General features: G+C 39.3%; 2 protein-coding genes across 5 annotated transcripts; one reads left to right on the top strand and one right to left on the bottom strand.

Moving 5' to 3' along the window:
- Window positions 1-614: 614 nt before the first annotated feature.
- On the bottom strand, window positions 615-10,115 carry LOC125738060 (protein FAM3C-like). Of its 2 annotated transcripts, none has more exons than XM_049006593.1 (10): window positions 10,053-10,115; window positions 8,668-8,720; window positions 8,202-8,306; window positions 2,344-2,370; window positions 1,997-2,120; window positions 1,823-1,881; window positions 1,483-1,533; window positions 1,288-1,372; window positions 966-1,092; window positions 615-839 (listed from the first exon to the last, which is right to left on the bottom strand). In XM_049006593.1, exons 2-10 carry the CDS (start codon window positions 8,678-8,680, stop codon window positions 750-752), a joined length of 681 nt encoding a protein of 226 aa, XP_048862550.1. In that variant the 5' UTR covers window positions 8,681-8,720; window positions 10,053-10,115; the 3' UTR covers window positions 615-749. The 2 variants fall into 2 exon arrangements, with proteins under 2 accessions (XP_048862550.1, XP_048862549.1); XM_049006592.1 differs by lacking the exon at window positions 10,053-10,115 and adding an exon at window positions 9,542-9,889.
- Window positions 10,116-11,917: 1,802 nt separating this feature from the next.
- On the top strand, window positions 11,918-19,426 carry LOC125738044 (E3 ubiquitin-protein ligase Hakai-like). 3 transcript variants are annotated; one of them, XM_049006540.1, is made up of 7 exons: window positions 11,918-12,064; window positions 12,643-12,756; window positions 14,424-14,591; window positions 14,795-14,895; window positions 14,987-15,070; window positions 15,483-15,556; window positions 16,743-19,426. In XM_049006540.1, the coding sequence occupies exons 2-7, from the start codon at window positions 12,744-12,746 to the stop codon at window positions 17,788-17,790; spliced, it is 1,488 nt and encodes a 495-aa protein (XP_048862497.1). In that variant the 5' UTR covers window positions 11,918-12,064; window positions 12,643-12,743; the 3' UTR covers window positions 17,791-19,426. The 3 variants fall into 3 exon arrangements, with proteins under 3 accessions (XP_048862497.1, XP_048862496.1, XP_048862498.1); XM_049006539.1 differs by having other exon boundaries at window positions 11,918-12,756; XM_049006541.1 differs by having other exon boundaries at window positions 11,918-12,756; window positions 16,758-19,426.
- The last annotated feature ends 647 nt before the right edge of the window (window positions 19,427-20,073 follow it).

The raw sequence follows: 20,073 nt of genomic DNA on the forward strand, positions 1-20,073 counted from the left end.
CACAACACACGTAAAATAAATCTGATAAATGTAGTGTGATAACATTTTTCATAGCATTGATGTTAAAGATGTTATGTGATGTTATCTTTTTAGACATGGCTACTTTGAGATAATCATATTTTATCAAACATATGAATAAAAACTGAAAGTAGCTTGCCAAAAGTTTTTTTTTTCCTTTTTAATTTCATTGCTTTCAAAAGCACAGCTTTTAATAATATTCCTGAATTCTCAGCATCACTGCACAGTAAAGATGAATCAGGAAGAAGGTTGGTTGATTAGTTGAACACCCAAGAGCTTTGATAAATTTTCACTGTCCTTTCATTCATCTGTACATCTGATAAATTACATTTTCTTGTGACACACACATGCAGGCCGGCATAAACACACACAAATTACAGAATCATTACAAGAATGAGAAGTACAGCAGGACTTCATCCTACTAATAAAATGCACATCGATAAAAAACAAACCTATGGTACAAACTGACAGCTTATAATTCTGAGAAATATAGTAGTAGCTATAAAATTAATTCCATTTTAAAGTCTTTATACAATCAACATCATTTGACGGCAATCTGGTTGCATATAAGAATTAAGACACACCTGATTTCAAGATTTGTTTGTACAACATATTTATTTGTAGCAGAGACACTAATATGGGTTTGTCCAAACCACATCAGCCTTTGCTTTTTAAGTCATAGGAGGAGTATGATGAAGTAATATGTTAAGAGGTGCCTGGAGAAAATGTAGTCACTCTGGTCTAGCAGGAATACATCCTTCCATTTCCAGAACCTCTGGCCAGCCTTCGTATTTGTTAGTTTCTGCATTATTTTTTATGTGCTGCAAACAAACACAGAAGTGGCTCTAAATCAGTGATTGACAATTTTGAGATGTAATGCAATGCAATGCAATACAATAACTTCAATTGCAAAATCTGACAGCATCACAGACAATGCAACGGTTTACCTGTTCAAAAGGACTCTTAGTTTTGATCCCCTTTCCTCCAACAAATATCCAGTTATCCCTGAATCCCAAGGAGTTAATGCTGGAACTACCCAGTTCAAAAATAAGCTTCTTTGCATCATCACTGAGTCTGTCAATTAATACAGACAATAAAATTAGTATACATTTATTAGAATCAGCTGATTGTAATGAGAATACTGAATTGTAAATCTTAATGGAATATGTCTCAAGTATTAAGCCAAATTTTCGTCTTTTGGTTCAGTAACATTTTGCAAATCTGGTGAAATAATTATCTTAAACAAGAGCAAAAAAAAAAAAAACCTACTTTGTGGCCGCATCATCAAAACTGGCTATCATCACCACGGTGCCATCTGTGATGGTCTTCAGAAAAGTTATTAGTTTGTTGATATCTGGAAGGACCCAGAGTTTAAACTTTAGACCAATATCTTTACATTTATTCACTGTGTATCATTAAAAATCCAAAGCCATGCATTAAAGAAATGTAAAAAAAATTGTATACCTCCACCCCACACATCAAATATGGCGGTCTTGATAAGCTCCCCAGACCTTCCTGTAAAAAAGAAACAATAACATTTTTCTAATTCCCAATGTTAGAAAAGTAAGAGCTTGGGTTAAAATATGACTTTTGCCTGCAAAGGTTAGTTTTCATGATTCTGTTCCTGTTCTGTTACATGGGTTATATGATTCTGTTGTTTTTTGAATGACCAGTGAATGATCCATTTATTAGGTTACAAATGCTAATTTTCAGATATATTGACAGAGTTTAAAACATGATTTTCTTCTGAATTTTGATATCATCCTAGCAGTGCTCTGCTGAAGGACAGACAGGCCATCAATACCATTCAGAAGTGCAATGTTTATCCCTCTTCCTACGTTGTTCTTCACTCCACTCATCAATCTATAAAGTGAAGGAGGACGTGAGATAACAGACGGCATATTTTAAGGACATGAGTCCAGAAGTTAAGTATAAATATAGAATGAACATAGACCTGACCACAACTAGCTTTACTTACATGTTGTCCTCAAAACAAATTTTGGGCCCAACCACACTAGCAGCCCCACTGGCCATCTTAAAGGAAAAGTGTCCCTCTGGACAAGGTTTGGACACTCCACACTTGTACCTAGGAGCTTTAGAAGCTAACAAAGAAAATCAAAGCATTTTACTCCATGAGAATCACAATCCGCTATGACATGTATATAGAACAAAACAAGCAAACAATCCACATCAACACACCCAGCTGGTATGCACTGAAGAAAGCATTCCTTGTTTCACACATTTAATCACTTGTAATCTTCCAAAACATATTGAAACACTGATAATAATGATTTAATGTTATCAAATTATTTAAAAGTTACTTACATTCATTCTCAGAAGAATCCGATCTCACTGTAAAGACATGATATTTTTGCCTTAATATACTTTAAACAGTATACTATATGTAAGTTCATAAGAAAATCATACACAAGGTTCAAGATCTTGGTACTGACATACATGTAAATACTATTCAATATAGGGTAAGTGTGATGATCCGTGTGACGGGCGAGAGAGCAGGGTGCGGGGAAGCAGGATCAGGGAGACGGAAATCCATAGGACGGGGTTTATTAGGAGAGACTGGTAACCACAAGGTACAAATGTTAATGACAGCTCTAACATGACATCAAAATGCACGCAGGACAGCTGGTACGTTGGGAATACACACGAGGGGAACGAGGTGGGCGTGGCACATGAGAGAGCTGGACAGAGGGACGTGACGGTAAGCTTGGGCAAACAGTCATGGATCTCAAGACAATCATAAAGGCGGGGTTAAACAATACTTTCTTGATAAATGGAAGAGAAACAAACAGTTCAACACAAAGCAGCATAAGGAAGGAATTCTCTGTGTGCAAACGTAAGAGCACTATATAAGCAGCTCTCCAAAGCTCGACAATTAAGGGAAGGTAACAGACAAGTGAATTCTATGGAAGTTTTTATTGGACTTTATTATTTGTAACCCACAAAAAACAATCCACAAATACGTACCAGTACATAGTTAAATATGTGTGAATCAATCCACAAATATGTATTTTATATTTGTGTTGCGTAAAATCATATCCACAAAAAAAACCTAGTAATTTGTCCACATGAAACGTGTTTTGCACATTTGCAGATAATGTGTATTTGTTGATCGCGTTACATTTCTGACTTCCCTCCAATATGTTTTGTTCAATTCATACCACAGCTGAACTGTATAAAAAAAATCAAATTTTTGCACACAAAACATCACAAATATAGCACTAACCAAACACTGAATTTTGTATTTGTGCTGATTGTAGCAGGATCAGCTTCACAATTAACAACTAACAATTTTAGCCTTCTTCCAGTATGTCGCCACTTTTTGGTATAGCTAATTGTCATACCCGGCTCGTACGATCGTCTTGTGTGCCACGCCCCCCTGATTATCCACGTGTGCTTCCCTGATCGTACCCAGCTGTGTCTGATTATGTTTGCCCAGTCTTGTGTATTTCAGTCCGTGTCTTGTGCTGGTTCCTTGTCCGTCATTGATGTTCGTCGATGTCAGTGCCTGCCTTTTGCTCCCCTTCGTCCCGTCCTTCAAAAAATCCCCAGTTTACCCCATATTCCGCCTGCTTGCCTGTTTTCTGCCCGCTTGCCTGCCTGTGCAAGCACCCGATCACCACCGATCATGACAGCTAATAACTGTACCTCATATTTGTAGATTTTTTTTCTACTGATCAGCTGAAGTACAAATTGGACAAAAATCCAAAAATAAATAGGAATGAAGTCAGAAATGTTACGTGATCCACAAATCGACAGGAAGAGATCCACAAATATGCAAAATCCTTTTCACGTGTACATATCACTGTGGTAGTGATTTTATGCAACACACAAAAATATATTTTGGATTGTGTCGTCTTTGTGAATTTTCTTTGACAGATCAGCCTCCGAACAAAATTGGAAAAAAATCTAATAGGATGGATTGTGAAGCATTTGTAATTTTTTTTCAACAGATTAGCTGTGGTACATATTGGATAAAAATCCTCATATAAATAGGATGGAACTCACAAATGCTACACAATCCACAATTAGACAGGGCGTGATCCACAGGTGTGCACAACATGTTTCATGTGTACAAATTGCTCTGTTTTTTTGTGGATATGATTTTACACTGCACAAATAAAAAAATAGACATTTGCAGTAGCGCTGTGCAATATCAAAATGCCCATGGCATGGCTGAGTGCCACATCCCATGTGCTGGCGTGTAACATTACAAACAGTCATCCAAATGATGAAAAAATTAAGCTGCAAACAGTGTATTTTGCCATGCCATGAAATAAACAACAGGAAACACAGTGGGATGATGATAAAGTTACACATCCGCTGTGGTGACTACTAACTGGAGCAGCCAAAAGAAAAAGATAAAGTTACTCAGTTACAAGAAACTCAGAAACATTATGTTCATATATAATGCTGACAGAAAGGCCCATTTGTTGCTAAGATTAAATAAATCCCCAATATGTACTTCTATGCAGTAGGTCTCCAAATTGCTATTTTATGTGGGTTGTCTATGTCCTAATAATTCTTTCTGGAAAGTTTTGTGACAGAAGACAGGAGTGGACCCTGAGGCATGGGTGTAAATTTCAGGGGGAATGGGAGGGTTGTAGCCCCCCCCCCCCAATAAATCAAACCAGCTAATACAACCCCCCCAGTAATCATGTTTCTCCCGTAATGTGTGGAGACCTCAAGCCCCCCAATATTCCAGCCAAAGTTACGCCCTTGTGGGGGGGCTACAACACCCTCACCCCCCCTGTAATTTAAGCTCATGCCCTGAGGTGAGATTATTTTTCCACAGTGCATGGCCTGATATGATTCGTGGCTGATTCCTGCGATTTGTGCATAATCTTAATAACTTCCACAAACATAATGCGGCACAATACCACACTTAAACTGTCAAATAAGTGAAGATTAGGTCGGGCAGCATGCAATGGTACAGCGTGTGGCCACACCCACCACATGACAAAACATATCAGTAAATCAAAATGTTAAATGAATATCACTTCATTATACTGAAATTGTAACAGCAACAATTTACAAATAAAAATAATAACTGTGTACAGCGTGACTATGGAATCACCCAATAATAGAACAATATTACACCTCTGGATATACCCTTCCCCCCTCCTCAATGTTAATATAAAACCCACACCCCAGGATTTTAATCGCCTGCACTTCGGAAGCTCGAAACACAAGTTTAGACATTGCTATCTCTCCAGAACAATGAATACCAGCACCGCCTTGACAGCAAACACAGCAGGATTAGAGTTGTGGCTGACACAAATGCTATTTACTTTACATACAAAGGCACGCTGTGCTTTTCCACTTGTCCCTCTCTACGTTTGTTGCCTCTTTACTTGTCTGGAAGTAGTGTCTGTTAGCCAGAGCAGGAGTTTAAAAATAATAATAATTGATACTTTATTGATCCCCTGTAGGGAAATTATCTTTACGCCTCCCTCAACTTGCTCTTTGTGAAGTAAGTTGACCGCGAAGGGCTGCCACCCGTAGCGGCGCCCAGGGAGCTGGGGGTTAAGGGTCTTGCTCAAGGCCCCGCAGACGTGCTGAGGCTGGGTTCCAACCTGCGACCTTCTGACACAGGCTTAGCCCACTGAGCCACACGCTGCCCAGACAAAACAAGTTTGTTTAGACAAAACAAGTTTAATGGAGGGTAGGGTTTCTCTGGATGAAAACTGTCAGAAAAGTATATTTATCATATGTGCTTATTCTGTAAACCAAGCATTATATTATTAACCTTATATATTTTAGTTGTTTTCAACTAATGCTTATGTTTTCATAAGGAATTATGTGGAGTGCGGTGGGCAGCATGTGGCTCCGTGGGCTACGCCTCTCTGCCCGTCATTAGAAAGCTGCCTGTTCAACCCCAGCCTCAGCACACCTTCAGGTCCTTGAGGGAGGTCCCTAACCCCCAGCTCCCTTGGTGCTGCTACAGATTGCTGCCCTTTACGGCCAACTTGCTCTGCCACTCAGGGATCAATATAGTATCTATTATTATTATTAGTGTTATAATTCAAACTTCTTGCTATATTTCCAGAATTCATACACTTTTTGATCAACAAATTCCCATAACTTTTTCACGACTTCTCCAGGACTTCAAGCTAAATTTCTAGGAATCGATTCAAACAAGATTTTTGATCAACCCATTCAGGAAGTATGGTAAGTTATGTGATCATCATCAAATGACACCATTACAAACATGTACCTTGTGTAGAGGAACCAGCTGTTATGATCTTGCATTCATCCTTTGAACATGGATGTACCTTCCTTTGCATCTAATTTTACAGATATGCAGGTTGCTTTTCTCTCTTGATCAAACACACTAGCAAAAAGCTTCATAGTTTAATTTCCATCTGGTCTAACAATGGCGAGCTGAACAACTGATCACAGTCGGCTATCTTTTCTAACTATGCCATTCTACCAGATAAAAACTCTAATTCATTCATTACATTTGCAATAACAAGAAACAAAACTTACTGAATTGTAAAAGTTAGTGCTAAAAGACGAATTATTTGCGTGTGCTGTTATACTTACCATAATGTGACATAAGTGTGGCATATATGTCGCAAGTCACAAAAGAACAAAATAATATTAGCTTGAAGTATACCCAACATGTTACAGAACGTGTGAAGTTGAAATATTTGACATTATAAGAAAAATAATAATAATGCCATAAATAATGCCATGGTGCATTTAAAAGGAAGGAATGTCATTGGGTGTGTGTTACAGCTGATAGCACCTGCATGGAATTAGAAGTTAGAAATGCCTTTGAACATTTTGTGAATGTATTTATTTTATATATTAAATGTGTTCCTTCCAGTAACCACTTGAATGACACCAACTCACACCTTTATTTTCACACTGGAAGATACACAAGTACTTGTGTATCTTGTGTACATTCTGTATACATTCTTGTGTACATTGTCTCTGCTAGCATAGCAGAGCAATCCTTTTCACTGGTAGCACATTAAGTGTTCATATGAGAAGTGCACTGTGGTATCTCAAAACTCCACACAGAATTGCACACACATGCATGCTCACGTCTTTCTTTTGTACTTCCTGATATTTGGACTTCATATAGTCTTTATGCATTCTACTCTTCAATTTAACAATAGTTGTTATACATAAAAATATTTCTTGTAACACTGTGCATAAGACCACACTAAATGTATGACAATGACAACACACACATGCACACACCTTTTTGTTTATAGCATCTAATGTTACACATTCTATAACATATTGGGTACACTTCAAGTGAACATTTCATTCTTTTGAGACATTTATAATACATGCGCTGACGCAGAAAATATAATCAAGATACTGCTCAAGAGAGATTGGATTGTTGGATTGTATGAATGTTGATTTAAAAAAAAAAAAAAAAAAGCTCTCAAAAATCCCATAACTTTTCCAAAACTTTCTGATATTTTCTATAACTTTTCCAGGTCTGGAAAATGTAATTTCATAATTCCATGATTTCATGATAGCGCAACCCTGTTTTGTGATACATAATCCAATTGGAAAAAATAACAGTAGGATCTCATTAACATCATGTTGCTGATGAAATACATCATGCAGACATCAGGGCCGCATTAATATTTGTTAGCCATGTGTTTGCGACGTTGTGCCAGTGAGATAATGACCTCATAGAGATGTTTTTCCAATGGATTTTAAAGCGTCGCGGAGACATTGTGCCTATGCATGTGTGCTGTCTAGGTATTTATATTATTTTAGTTTTACTGCTGTGATAGTGTGAAACAATACAAAAGTCAATTTTTATCTATGGGCGTCCCTAATATCACTCATTCATTGCGCCACCGGAAGGTCAGATGACATTAGATCATAAACAAGACATTAAGGGAATAGGCTGCACGTATCTTAATATTTTCATGCAAGAGAAAAGTCAGAGTAAGAAATGCATCCATTGAAATTTCAGTACTTTAAATTGAGTTATTTAATTAGAAAAGGTAACTAGTTCCATTATTCGTTACTGCCAAAAGTAGGGGAATTTTATTAACACGTCATTATGAACACTGGAACTGTTTCAGAATTTAATATCCAGTCAAACATTACCCTGGGTGCAAGTATGTATAAAAAAAAAACACATCATGATGAATAAATACTTCTGAAAGTCTATTCCATGAAGAACTTACCAAAAATCTTTCCAAGGTCAAAATCTGTGTTTATATCCAGAAGCTGAATGGTGAAGAATACCAGAAACGACACAATGGAAAGAAGTAGTGCCAGTTTCAAGACCCCTAATGTAGAAGAAATAGTAAATTATTTGTTTAATCAATTTCCAAATGTCAGAAAACAACAAATGAACATATTACATTTTATTTCAGTTTTTCCAAAAACTGTCTTTCAGTCTAATACATATTTAACAAATAAAACTGAAATGTGTTAGCCAAAGTAACACATGGAAGTATTTCTGGAATAACATATCAAATGTCCTAATTATATGCAAAGCCACAAGCAGACAAATACAGGAAAAACACATACAACAGAACATACAAAACAAAAAGAGGCTCAGACCTGTGACACAAACACATAAACATAGCGATACTAATACAGCTGCACAGATATGCACAGACACAGATACATTACATGTAGACTTACCCCCGGTTCTCATTGCTCCTCAGCAATAGGCCAGCTGGATGTTAGACAGGGACCTAAGAATAGACAAAACTGGTTATCCATTTTTAATAGATAATACATACAAGGGAGGAAGGGACGGAGAACTGTGCATTAGACCGAAAAGGAGACTGCATTTGCAACTTAACACTGCACCAACTTAGGTGAGGTACATTGAACTTACCAATATAAAATGTTTTTTTTTATTATTATTTATTAAATATGAGGCACACATGGACAACTGTATATAACTCCAGAAAGACATGATCATAGTAAATAGTGTATTAATAAGTATACAACATAAGAAACAAATGTGCTAACATTCTTACTAACAGAGAGGTATCATAATTTAAAAGGCAAGAAATATGTTAGATGGAATAAAAGTATATTCAATATCAGTACAATTATCTGACTGGCAACCATAAAAAAAGACTAAATTACAAAGTACACCTCGCTCCAGTGTCACCAAACTCACCAACAGTACCCTAACAGTCAGAAACCACAAAGAAGTGCATGACAAATTACCTATATACGGTATAACGTCGCCAATACGTTGCCTGTGATACACAAATAACTAGCATTACACAGAACCACAAGCACGCAATTTTGGCTATAGGGTAACATATCAAGTATGCTAGGACATTGTTACAAAGTGATCTGGAGACTTTTTAGTCTGTACAGGCAAACAGTGTAACAATGGAGAGTATTGCTAACAAAATACACTGTAATTCGAGGAATGTCCATTACCAGAGACTAAAGAACATGACTACGGCAGTGGAAGAAGCTAAACTACCTCATATTTAAAATACGACTCATGCTGAAACAAGTATGACAAAAATACATTCAGGAGTTTTCTTACCCATCTTGATAAAATGCCCCGATGAATTTTATGGTAGGCCTATTATATCATGTTCACCTTTATTTGTAATATGTATTTTAGTCTTCATTATTGAGGAAATAAAATTAAGTGTGCGTATTTGTCGTTTGAATCTGCTGACATTTTAGGTGTGAGCAAGTACGGTCGAAGAAGCAGCCACATCAGCGAAACTTTTGAACTGAATAAACAATAAGAAGAAGCTCTATAAATAGCTAGAAAGATACAATAAGGAGACCACGTTTAGCTACAACTTTTAACGATATTTTATACTTTATATGTTACATTTATATGCCAAACATACAACTTTAGTGTTAGCTAGCAAACAGGCATTTATCCTGAATTTGTCATCTACAAGAATATGACTAAAAGCACATTAACCGCACAAATAAAAACACCCAGTCGGTTAACTCGTGCAAAACACGAAAGCAAGAAAAGTATGTAGTGGAGTGTATTACGAGTAAGAATGAAAAGTCAGCCACGGCTGTTGTACTACCTGTACGACGCACAAGAAGTGAGTGACACAGAAAGTGAGGGGGGAAGGAGATCTACTTCTGGTGCCCATCGGAGTAAACATTTCAAAATAAAAGCCCCAGTAGTCCATAAGTAAACCACGTTGTAACATTGATCTGTGATATCAATAATAACTTTACTGACATTTAAAATAATATTATGAATAAACATACTCATATTAATAAAAATGGTATTTTACATTATCTATAAATATGTGTCTAGTAGGGAGTGATTCAATCTCACAAGTAAGAACAGCTCCACACATACACATACATATATACACATACATACATACACACACACACACTTTATTTTCATACTGTCAGATTTTATATTGTTATGTTCAATGTACCTCACCTAAGTTGGTGCAGTTAATGGTGTAGACAGGAGTTTGATATTGGTGGATACAACTTAATCGTATAAAGACAAAGGTCTCTTGAGTAGATGTAATGATTACCGATTACATCACAGGAAGTTGCGCGAGCAAAGTGTTGGCAGAAAAACGGAAGATAGAATAGAGATGAATGAACAACCCCTCCAAGATAAAGAAATAAAATATCGTGTTGTGCTGTTGGATGCCAAAGTAGAAATTCAAAAAACAACGAGCTTTATTTTTACCGTCGTCATATGAAGCGAAACAATTCTAGATAATATTCACAAATATAATTCAGAGTGTGTCAGAATAAAGTAATTAGCCCTATTAATAGAAGTAACATCCGGCCACATAGACTTGGACCATTTAGTTGGGTCCTTGTCCCACTGATAAGACAGTGAATATGGATCAGGGTACCTAAGGCAATTTCTAAGCGTTAATTAATTAACGTACGATAATTTATCTTATCCTGGGAAAGCATTACTGGAGAAGTCGTCGGGTTACTCAAACACTTCCCGGCCAAAAAAAAAGTCGTCATTTGAATTTACATCAGCAAATACTTAAAAGCCAATGACTGTATCGTTATTACAGTTCAGCAACGTTATGCAGCAATAAAGTCAGCTGACTACCTGAATCTACTGAATAGCCAGGTTACACCTCCATGCATCATCAATGGATTTTTTTTCTTCTGTTGGCATGGGCATATTCCAGGACATGAATGCCAAGATTCATTGGGTTCGAATTGTCAAAGAGTGGTTCAGGGAGCATGAAGAATCATTATCACACATGACTTGGTCACCACAGAGTTGCGAAGGGCTTTGGGATGTGCTGAAGCAGGCTTTATTTAGTGGTTCAACTCACTTGTCAATACAGTATCTCGGCGAGAAATGAATGCAAATCTGGATGACAATAAAGGGTGCGATATTGCATAAGCTTGTGGAAACAATGCCACGACAAGGCATTGGAAGGCGGTCCAACGAAAAATTCAAATGGCGACTGTTTTAGCCGGGCAGTGTCTATGATTTTTGCACTCACACGTAATAGCGCCAGTGTTGCCAACTATTTTCAATGGAAAGTAGCTAAAGTCTGCTCGAAAAGTCGCCAAATATCGCTTGTTGACGTCATGTGTATATGTGCATATTGAAGACGTAATTACGTCGTATTTGCATTCTGCGTGTTTTCCCTAATCCTTCATCACGTGTCCAATATAAAACTGTTATCAATTACGTTACATATTTTCTGTCAGACAACACAACGGAACTTATTAACCAGCAGTTACATCCTCTGCAATGAAATAATTCCGGAATCCGGATTTAATCGCGTTGGACAAAAGTTAAAGACAGCATATGTGTTGTGATATTATCAGTTATATTTACAAGTAAAATGAAAATATATATAATTTATGCCACAGAATGCTTTCCTTATTCTCCTTATTCGTTTGCACATGCGCAGCTCATTCACATCTATGTCAGCTGCCGTGCGGTCACGGGAATATGCTGCTCCTTTCAGCCGGAGCTAGCGCTCACTGATCAGAGCAGACACATGGAGATGAGTAACTGTACCGGGAAAGCAAGACCTCGCGCTTACAGGACAGCACTGGCGACATTTGGAAAGTTGCTAAGGTTTGTCCAAAAGTCGCTAGAATTGTCGCTAGGCGCTTTTTTTGGAAAAAAAAGTCGTCAAGGGGGTCTGAAAAGTCGCTAAATCTAGCGACAAAGTCGCCAAGTTGGCAACACCGAATAGCGCTACTTCTGATCTGTCTCTTTCTGCCACCACTTACGCTCCGCCCACAAAACATATGTTACCTTTGAAACGCGAAAGTATTTTAAAGCCAAATTAAATATTGGAAGTACACGTCTCCCGCTTCCCGTCGCTCCGTTTCTACGCCCCTGTTACAGTCGAACTCAAACCCAGAGAGTGATAGGCGTATTTTGATGGGTTACTGCAAGTTCTGTCCAGTACATTAAGGCTGTGCCACTAAGGAGTCTCCAGGATAGCAAGCTATACAGTATCAATAGTGAGCAGATGTAAAAAACAAATAAATAACGCGTTATTTCCCGCGTTCCACCAGGAAACGAACAGGAAGTTTTGTGCTACATTACGTCATTGTTACGCCGGTGGTGTGCAAGTGGTATTGGAACACTACTTAAGATGGCGATAGTGACAACTTCCGGTTTTCCAAGTGTGCTTTTTGAAACAGGTAGGCAGACATCTTAGGAGAATTGGGACAGCTCCCTTCTAGACTTGCAGGATGTCCCCCTTGATGGATATATCCGCTCCCAGAGAGCACTGCGCCGAATCATGGATCAAAATGGTAAGGAGGGAATTGTATGGTTTGCATTTTAATTTTTATTTGTATTATGATCCGGAATAGCGTAAAGCTATTTTCTTTATACATGGGGCTGAAGGTAATATAAATTTATGGAATGTGATTTGTGTGGTAGGTCGTGCGTCCCCGGAAACGCGGATTTTTGGAAAGCTTTTGAGTTGTGGCCTTGTTTCCTTCTCGTTGTGTTGATGTGATGCTGAACACCATTAAGTAAAGAAAAGTCATATCATTTACCTTATTTAGTTATTGTTTGGTTCGCTGAAATAAGTAAAATAAAGAGCGACGTCAGATTGTTATATGTTCTGCTTTCTTACAGTCTTTCAAAAATTGCCTGGTGATTTGGTCATACATTCAATAGGTACCATCATAATCATGTTATCAGCAAATGTAGTCAAAGCAAAAGGGAGAAGAAAGTACAGACTTTCACATGTACATTTAGTTATAATGCAGCTGTAGAAAGTCTGATCGGTGGAAATATTGTTTTTGAACTATTTCGAAATTCATCGCATCCTTAATTGGTAATGATGACAATTAAATCTATACTTTGCATAACAAACACACTAGGAAAACATATATGCAAAGATTATACGCACCAAACTTTTTGTCATTGATAGATGTTTTGCCATTCCCTTTCTCTTAGATTATAAGTCGAAGTGTGAACATGCTGCTCAACAAGTGTCAGTGCTACCAGTATGCCATTGGTATTATTGTTTCTGTTGGCGTTTTCCCTGAAACATTCAGAGAAATAATTTTTATTGTCTCCTGTACTGTAAAGTATATATGTTTGCAACAGAACCAAAATATTGTGCATAAATCTTTTTTTAAGTTCATGAATAAGAATTTGCTCTGCAGCAGGGCAGGTAGAAATTTTGGCCCTCATGAAAGCACATCACTGGTTCCCAATCCAATTATGTAACTCAGGGTCCCTTTGAATCGTCCAAACTTCCCCTCCCAGTTACATTATACTGGTTGTCTCTTATTAGTTGTTAGCTGTTCCTGTTTGCACAAAATTTACGGTACTAATTTTCACCCGTTCATCTTGTCATTACCTTTATCCTGAGATTTTATCTTATCTATTAGTATCGCATTTCTTTACTGAGAATATATAATATTGCATGACTTCCCTATTTTTTCCTCTTTGGTGACTTTTTCGGGCTCCTGTTACCTTTTTGAAGGCATGTTAATATGTCATACCTTGTTAGGATATTGTGGCTGTTAGCTCTGTCTTTTGATTAGCTTTTTTCCCTGCAACATTCTAATTAGCTTTGATTTGAGAAAGAAGCTGGTGACCAGCAACAAATTATTCTTTAAACTGACATAGATGATTATTTCATTTTTGTAGGTAGCAATTAACAATATCTGCATCATAGTTAATAAAATTTGGTTGAATTATGTGTGCCGGAAGGCAGTAGTTTCTTTTCTTTAAATTTTTGATTTTATCTAGGGGCTCATGACACGTTTTTGATTTTTACAAGGTTAGGACTCTACAGGTCAAGTCTGGCCAGCCGATGCTGTAAAAGGGACTGGTTGTAATAAGCAAAGACTTTAATTGGTACATTTTCACTTTCTCTTAAGTAGACTGGTACATAAAACGTGTTTAGTGGCAATTAGTGGATTCATTTAGGAAATGAACATTATATTCGTATTGTCAGACAATGACTTGCAGGGCACAGATGCTACAGGGAGTCTGGGAGGGCCTGATGTCCGTAGACGTATTCCTATCAAGCTTATCTCCAAACAAGCCATCAGGGCCAAGCCTGTGGCTCGAGCACAGCGTGGCCCAAACCGTCTGCCCTCCAAAATACAGCTCGGGGATGAAGGTAAGTTTTGCACTTTACCACTAAAATTTCATGTGTACATCATCCTGTACATCTACAGGAAATGGTCACTCAGAGTGTCTTATTCTTAATTGCACTGAATATAATAATTTCCCTTGAGGATAAGTGGAGCGTCTGTCTCTCTGTAATATCTAGTCATCTTATCCTCAGTGGTCAAACCTTTAACAGGTGATGTCATCTTTTAGATGGTTTTGGCTACAAGCAGGATGAGCGGTTTGAGTGTAAATCTGGTGATGCATTTGGAAGCCAGCGGCGCTTCCCCCAGCAGATGTTTTGGGACTATAAGGTTGGTATAATATCAAAAGGTTATTCTCTGTCATTTTGCTTATACCAGAGACTATTTAATTCTGTGGAAAATCCTGATATTTGTCCCACAGCTGAATTTGATTGGTGAGAAGGATGAGACAGCCATCCACTTCTGTGACAAGTGCGGCCAGCCCATAAAGATGTATGGTCGGATGGTAAGAGGGCTTCCTCATTTTCTTTGTAATGTTCATCTTGATTTATGTTGTTCTTTTGTGGTGCCTCTGGCTTCTTTTCCAGAACTCAGAATAATGTAAGCTATTTCTTTGTTTTGTTCTATGCCTCTATGGTAAAACTTTTAATTTCCATCCATCCTTAGTACAGGATCACGGACGGTACCCCACTCAGTCAGCAAAGGGCATAATGTTGGGGTACATCAGCCTATCACAGGGCATACACATGTGTGAATTCACACACATATCCTCAGTACGTTAATCTCTTTGGACCACATCACACATTAGTCCAATATGTTGTTGTTTTTAGAATGCTTTCTTCTGTCATGTTAGGCTTTCTTTGGTGTTACAATATAAATTTCAAACTACATCTGTCTCCTGTGGCCCATCTTTGCAGATTCCCTGTAAGCATGTCTTCTGCTATGAGTGTGCTGTACTCCACGAGAAGAAGTCTGACAAGATTTGTCCTGGGTAAGCCATTATTATCGTCTAAACTGCACCGTCTGCAGTGTTACTGCTCAAGGTCGCATTCCTTCACTTGGGGAAGTCACATTTGTACAATAACAGGGCTCATTGTTCCCTTAAAGAACAATTTTAAAAGGATCTTTAGAAAATGTAAGGTTTTACAAAAGGGAACTGTGCCCATTAAAAAAGTAGCTGTGAACTTGTCACCCATTTTCATCATATAGTATGTTGACAACAAGTATTTATTTAATATATAACTTCATGAGATGTAAGGGTATTTTTGGAGATTAATAAACTTATGGAGAGCATGGGGACCTTGCCCCCCAGGACTGGAATTTTGTTTCCCATCACTAGCACTTTGTTTGTGGGGCTTCCATGTTCTCTCTGTGTGCTCACAAGTCTCCTCCCATTACTGCAGTTATTTGGAGAAATTGCTGTCTGTGATTTATGAGTGTGTGGCATCCTGTATAGGGTGTCCCTTGGCAGATACTGGATGAGATGCTATGGAAAATGAATGATTGGATTTAAGATAAATGTAGAGGGATTATTTTTGCAGCTAGCATTCCCTTGTGGTTATTACTGTGTGGTGTCTGTTTCTATAGCTGTTATCGCACATGAACTCCAGATTTTTCCGGAGTTATCCGGATGCCTTTTTCACACGTGTGACACACAACCAGAGACTCTTTCTATCAGACATGACATGACACCAAAAGCATACTGCAGAACTTGCAGTATTTTGATTACAGCACTACAGCCAGAAATTCCCAAAGCTTTTTGTCTCTTCAGACATGTTCATTGGGGTAGTCTTTGTGTAAATCACCCTTTCTTGCCCTTGGATATTTGTATTCTTCTGTAGTTGTACTATTCACATAAGTGTCATTAACATGCCCACTTGCTCATGGTGAATTCTCACTGCCACATTCACACATTGGGGTGAGTCTTTGTACTAGGGAACTAGCTGGGTAAAGTCCATTTAATGTCCGGTACAACAAAGATTTGCGTTCTCACAACCAGCCCTACCGGGTAATATCTAGAAAGGTTCAGGGTAGCAATGTATCTGACAAAAGGGCTTATATGTCTCAGAATTTTGTGTGAGATATCTTTGTTGTCTGAGGTGTCTCTTGCGTGTAGCATGTATGCGTGTCTCTGTATCCCCGTCGGCTCCATTTCCCTTACTAAACCCTAAGGTCAGTGTGTCCCTGTACAGCTGCACGGACCCAGTCCAGCGCATTGAGCAGTGCCTGAGGGGCTCCCTCTTCATGTGCAGTATCGTGCAAGGCTGCAAACGCACCTACCTGTCCCAGCGTGACCTGCAGGCCCACATCAACCATCGGCACATGCGAGCGACAAAGCCAGTGGCAGGGCGTCCCACCACAGGTGGCACTGGGGCAGGAAGTGACCCATTAGCAGAGCGCTTCCTCCTGCCCCCGGACAAGCACCGCCTGCCTCCACCACCACACCTCCCAAAGCCACACGTCCTGATCCCACCCCCCTTACAACACGCAGCTCACAACCCTTATGGCCAGCCACAGCCGCCACTCGAAGACCTTCGGGCAGGCCAAGCTCCACCCTCCTCCGATGTTGGACCTTCCCGCTCCATCGCCCAGGAGACCTTCCGCATTGCCACGGTAACCACACGAAAGCACAGCAACCTCATCACCGTACCCATCCAAGATGATTCCAGCAGCAGCTCCTCCCGTGAGCCCTTACCTCAGCCTGTTCCTGCTCCACCTCCACACCACCACCCTGGGGACTACCCTGGACAGCCTGTTGTGCCTCACCCACACCACATGATGGCGCCACAGCAGCATTATGGGCCACCCCCTCCCCCTCCTCCTCCCATTGGTCACCCAATGCAGCACCCACCCCAGGGCTCGGCAACCACCCACATGGTATATAGCCAGGCCCCACCACCACCCATGTCTTCAGCTCCACCACCTATTACCCCACCTCCTGGACACATAATTACTCAGATGCCCTCCTACATGAACCATCCTCCACCTGGCCCCCCAGTCAGTGCACCCCTGCCCCTTCACTATAACCCTGGCTCCATGCAACAGTTTCCTGAGGATCAGGGCACTCTCAGTCCCCCCTTCAGCCAGCCTGGAGGACTGAGCCCTGGGATGTGGCCTGCCCCCAGAGGGCCACCTCCACCGCGAATGCAGGGGCCTCCACCACAGGGTCAGATGCCTGGACCTCACCACCCTGACCAATCTCGCTATCGTCCATACTACCAGTAACCCCCCAGTCTCCCTTTGGGGTCAGTAATGAAGAACCCATATCGCTTTATCTTTGCAGTATCAAACAGAGTTTTAAGCTTTTTGTTTGATTCAGCATTTGTATGGGCCCTGTATTCAGTGAATAAGGCATAGCACATAAGGGTGAAAGGTCCCATTTTCTTTTCATATATGGTGTCACTAATTTATTAACAATTTCAGTTTGTTCCTAAATTGCATTTTAAATACCCTCTGTCTTTAAGTTTTGAGTCTGTGTCAAAACAAACTGTTTTGTTTTCTCTGTAATTGTCTCCAACCGCCGATTGAGTATAAGTTGCCTATGCTTGGTAGCTTGATGGTTCTCAGAAGGTTTTAATCTTAGTAAAAGGTGGGTGCTGAGGGACTGCAGTCAGTTTTCTTAGTGTGAGGCAATGGTTTTCAAACTCGGTCCTCGGGACCCACTGTCCTGCTTGTTTTCCAGCTATCCCTGTCCTACACACTGCTGATTGACTAAACACACCTGATCCAGGTAATCAGAAGCTATGTGGGGGGCAGGGATAAGCTGGAAAACAAGCAGGGCAGTGGGTCTCGAGGAACGAGTTTGAGAACCACTGGTCTGAGGGCTCTGTAGTATCCCTGTTTTTTGAGGCCATTGCCCTTGTGTCTTTGACAGCTGATGAGGGCCCATTAGAGAAATGCTCCCACCTACCTCTCCTTGGGTCCTTGTTTGAGCAATGCGAGCCCTTTGTTCTTTCCTATATTACTTGGTACTAATTTTCTGCATCAATTAGATGTCTTGGAATCTCACTCTAAATCAGTGATAATTTCATTGTATCAAATCTATCTGAAACAGTTACCCCTTCAGCATCCTAGGAGTCCATTAAGTGTAAACTGATTTTGGTGATGAACCAGTTATTCTTGAAAGGGTAGGCGTGGTGACATTTTTTATCTGATGACTAAGTAAAATTAAGATAAATGGGAAATCTGCACATCATGCTGTAGTTTTGAACAGCAAATATAATTGTGGTTTTGGAGCTGGATTTCACCAGGAGGATGCAATAAACAAGGAAGAAAATGTTAAAACATTTTCTTGAATAACGAAATCTGATAAGCAAATGAATCTGGTTATTTGAAGGCTGTTACTTAGTTGGACTGTGAACTTTCCTGCTAACCCAATCTCCTTACACATGTCCAGTGTAATGATCCCAGTGGATCTGGGGGTGATCCCCCCCCCCTCGTTGGTGGGGTTATTGGTATAGACCTCAAGAGCCGCCATGCTGTGGTGTTTCTGTACATATTTTAATTAACTTATGATTTACACCTGACATGTGTGGTGAGATGACATTCTGTCAAAAAAAATTTTAACAGTGTATTAGGAGATGGTCCTTCAGCACCTAAGCTGTAACTACCAAGCCATATATCAGGTCTCATCCATTTGTTGGACAGTGCAGTAATTGTACAGTCATGTGCAACTGAAATGTCCCCTTAAAAATAATTATTCACTCTAAGGTGCCTGGACTAACTGGTCTTTATTGCAATAATCTTATTGTGCTACCAAATGACTAATAGAATTGTGCTATCATGACCAGGATAAGTTATTAGAAGATGGCGGATGGGTTATTTAACAACAAAAATGAAAATAAATACATTTTTCCCCAAATTTGTCTGCTTTACTGTAAGTGGTACTTTATGCATGAAACCGTGATTGGCAAAAGTGTTCTACCTGCGTGAACAAAGTGGGTGTACAAATTTTTAGACTATAAAAACCTGTTTATTTTGGCCATTTACTATAGACATGGGGGATATTTTCTGTATCAGATCAGATGCCTCATCTTGGATGAGTTAATGCCGGTGAAACTCATCCGGGATAAGACGGTTTTTCAAACACAGCTGTGTGGTAGATTAATCTAGCTGGATCCATTTATCCGAGATGATTGGGCATGCCTGCTCTGCTTGAAAAGCCCATATATATTGAGTCTAAACTTGATCGGCAAGTCTTTCATTGGTTTTCACAAAATGTGAAAAAACTGCAATTTTTCACTCAATCCGAGCAGGACCTAGAGGCGTATGATGAATTCAAATATTTAATATGTACTAAAGGAAACACATCAAACGGCCCAAACCAGAAAAGACGGCCGGCAAAAAGTGTCCGACAAATTAAATGTGTAAGTAGTTTTTAGTTATTGTATTTATCACTTGAATGTAGTAGGCCTGTTGCGTTTCCAGTGTTTCATAATTTTTTTTGTCATAATTACAGATACAAATACAAGCACAATCATGCAGGGCGTGCGTTTGTCTGTCAATTTT

Source organism: Brienomyrus brachyistius, chromosome 3 (assembly GCF_023856365.1).
Source record: "Brienomyrus brachyistius isolate T26 chromosome 3, BBRACH_0.4, whole genome shotgun sequence".
Lineage (NCBI taxonomy): Eukaryota > Metazoa > Chordata > Actinopteri > Osteoglossiformes > Mormyridae > Brienomyrus > Brienomyrus brachyistius.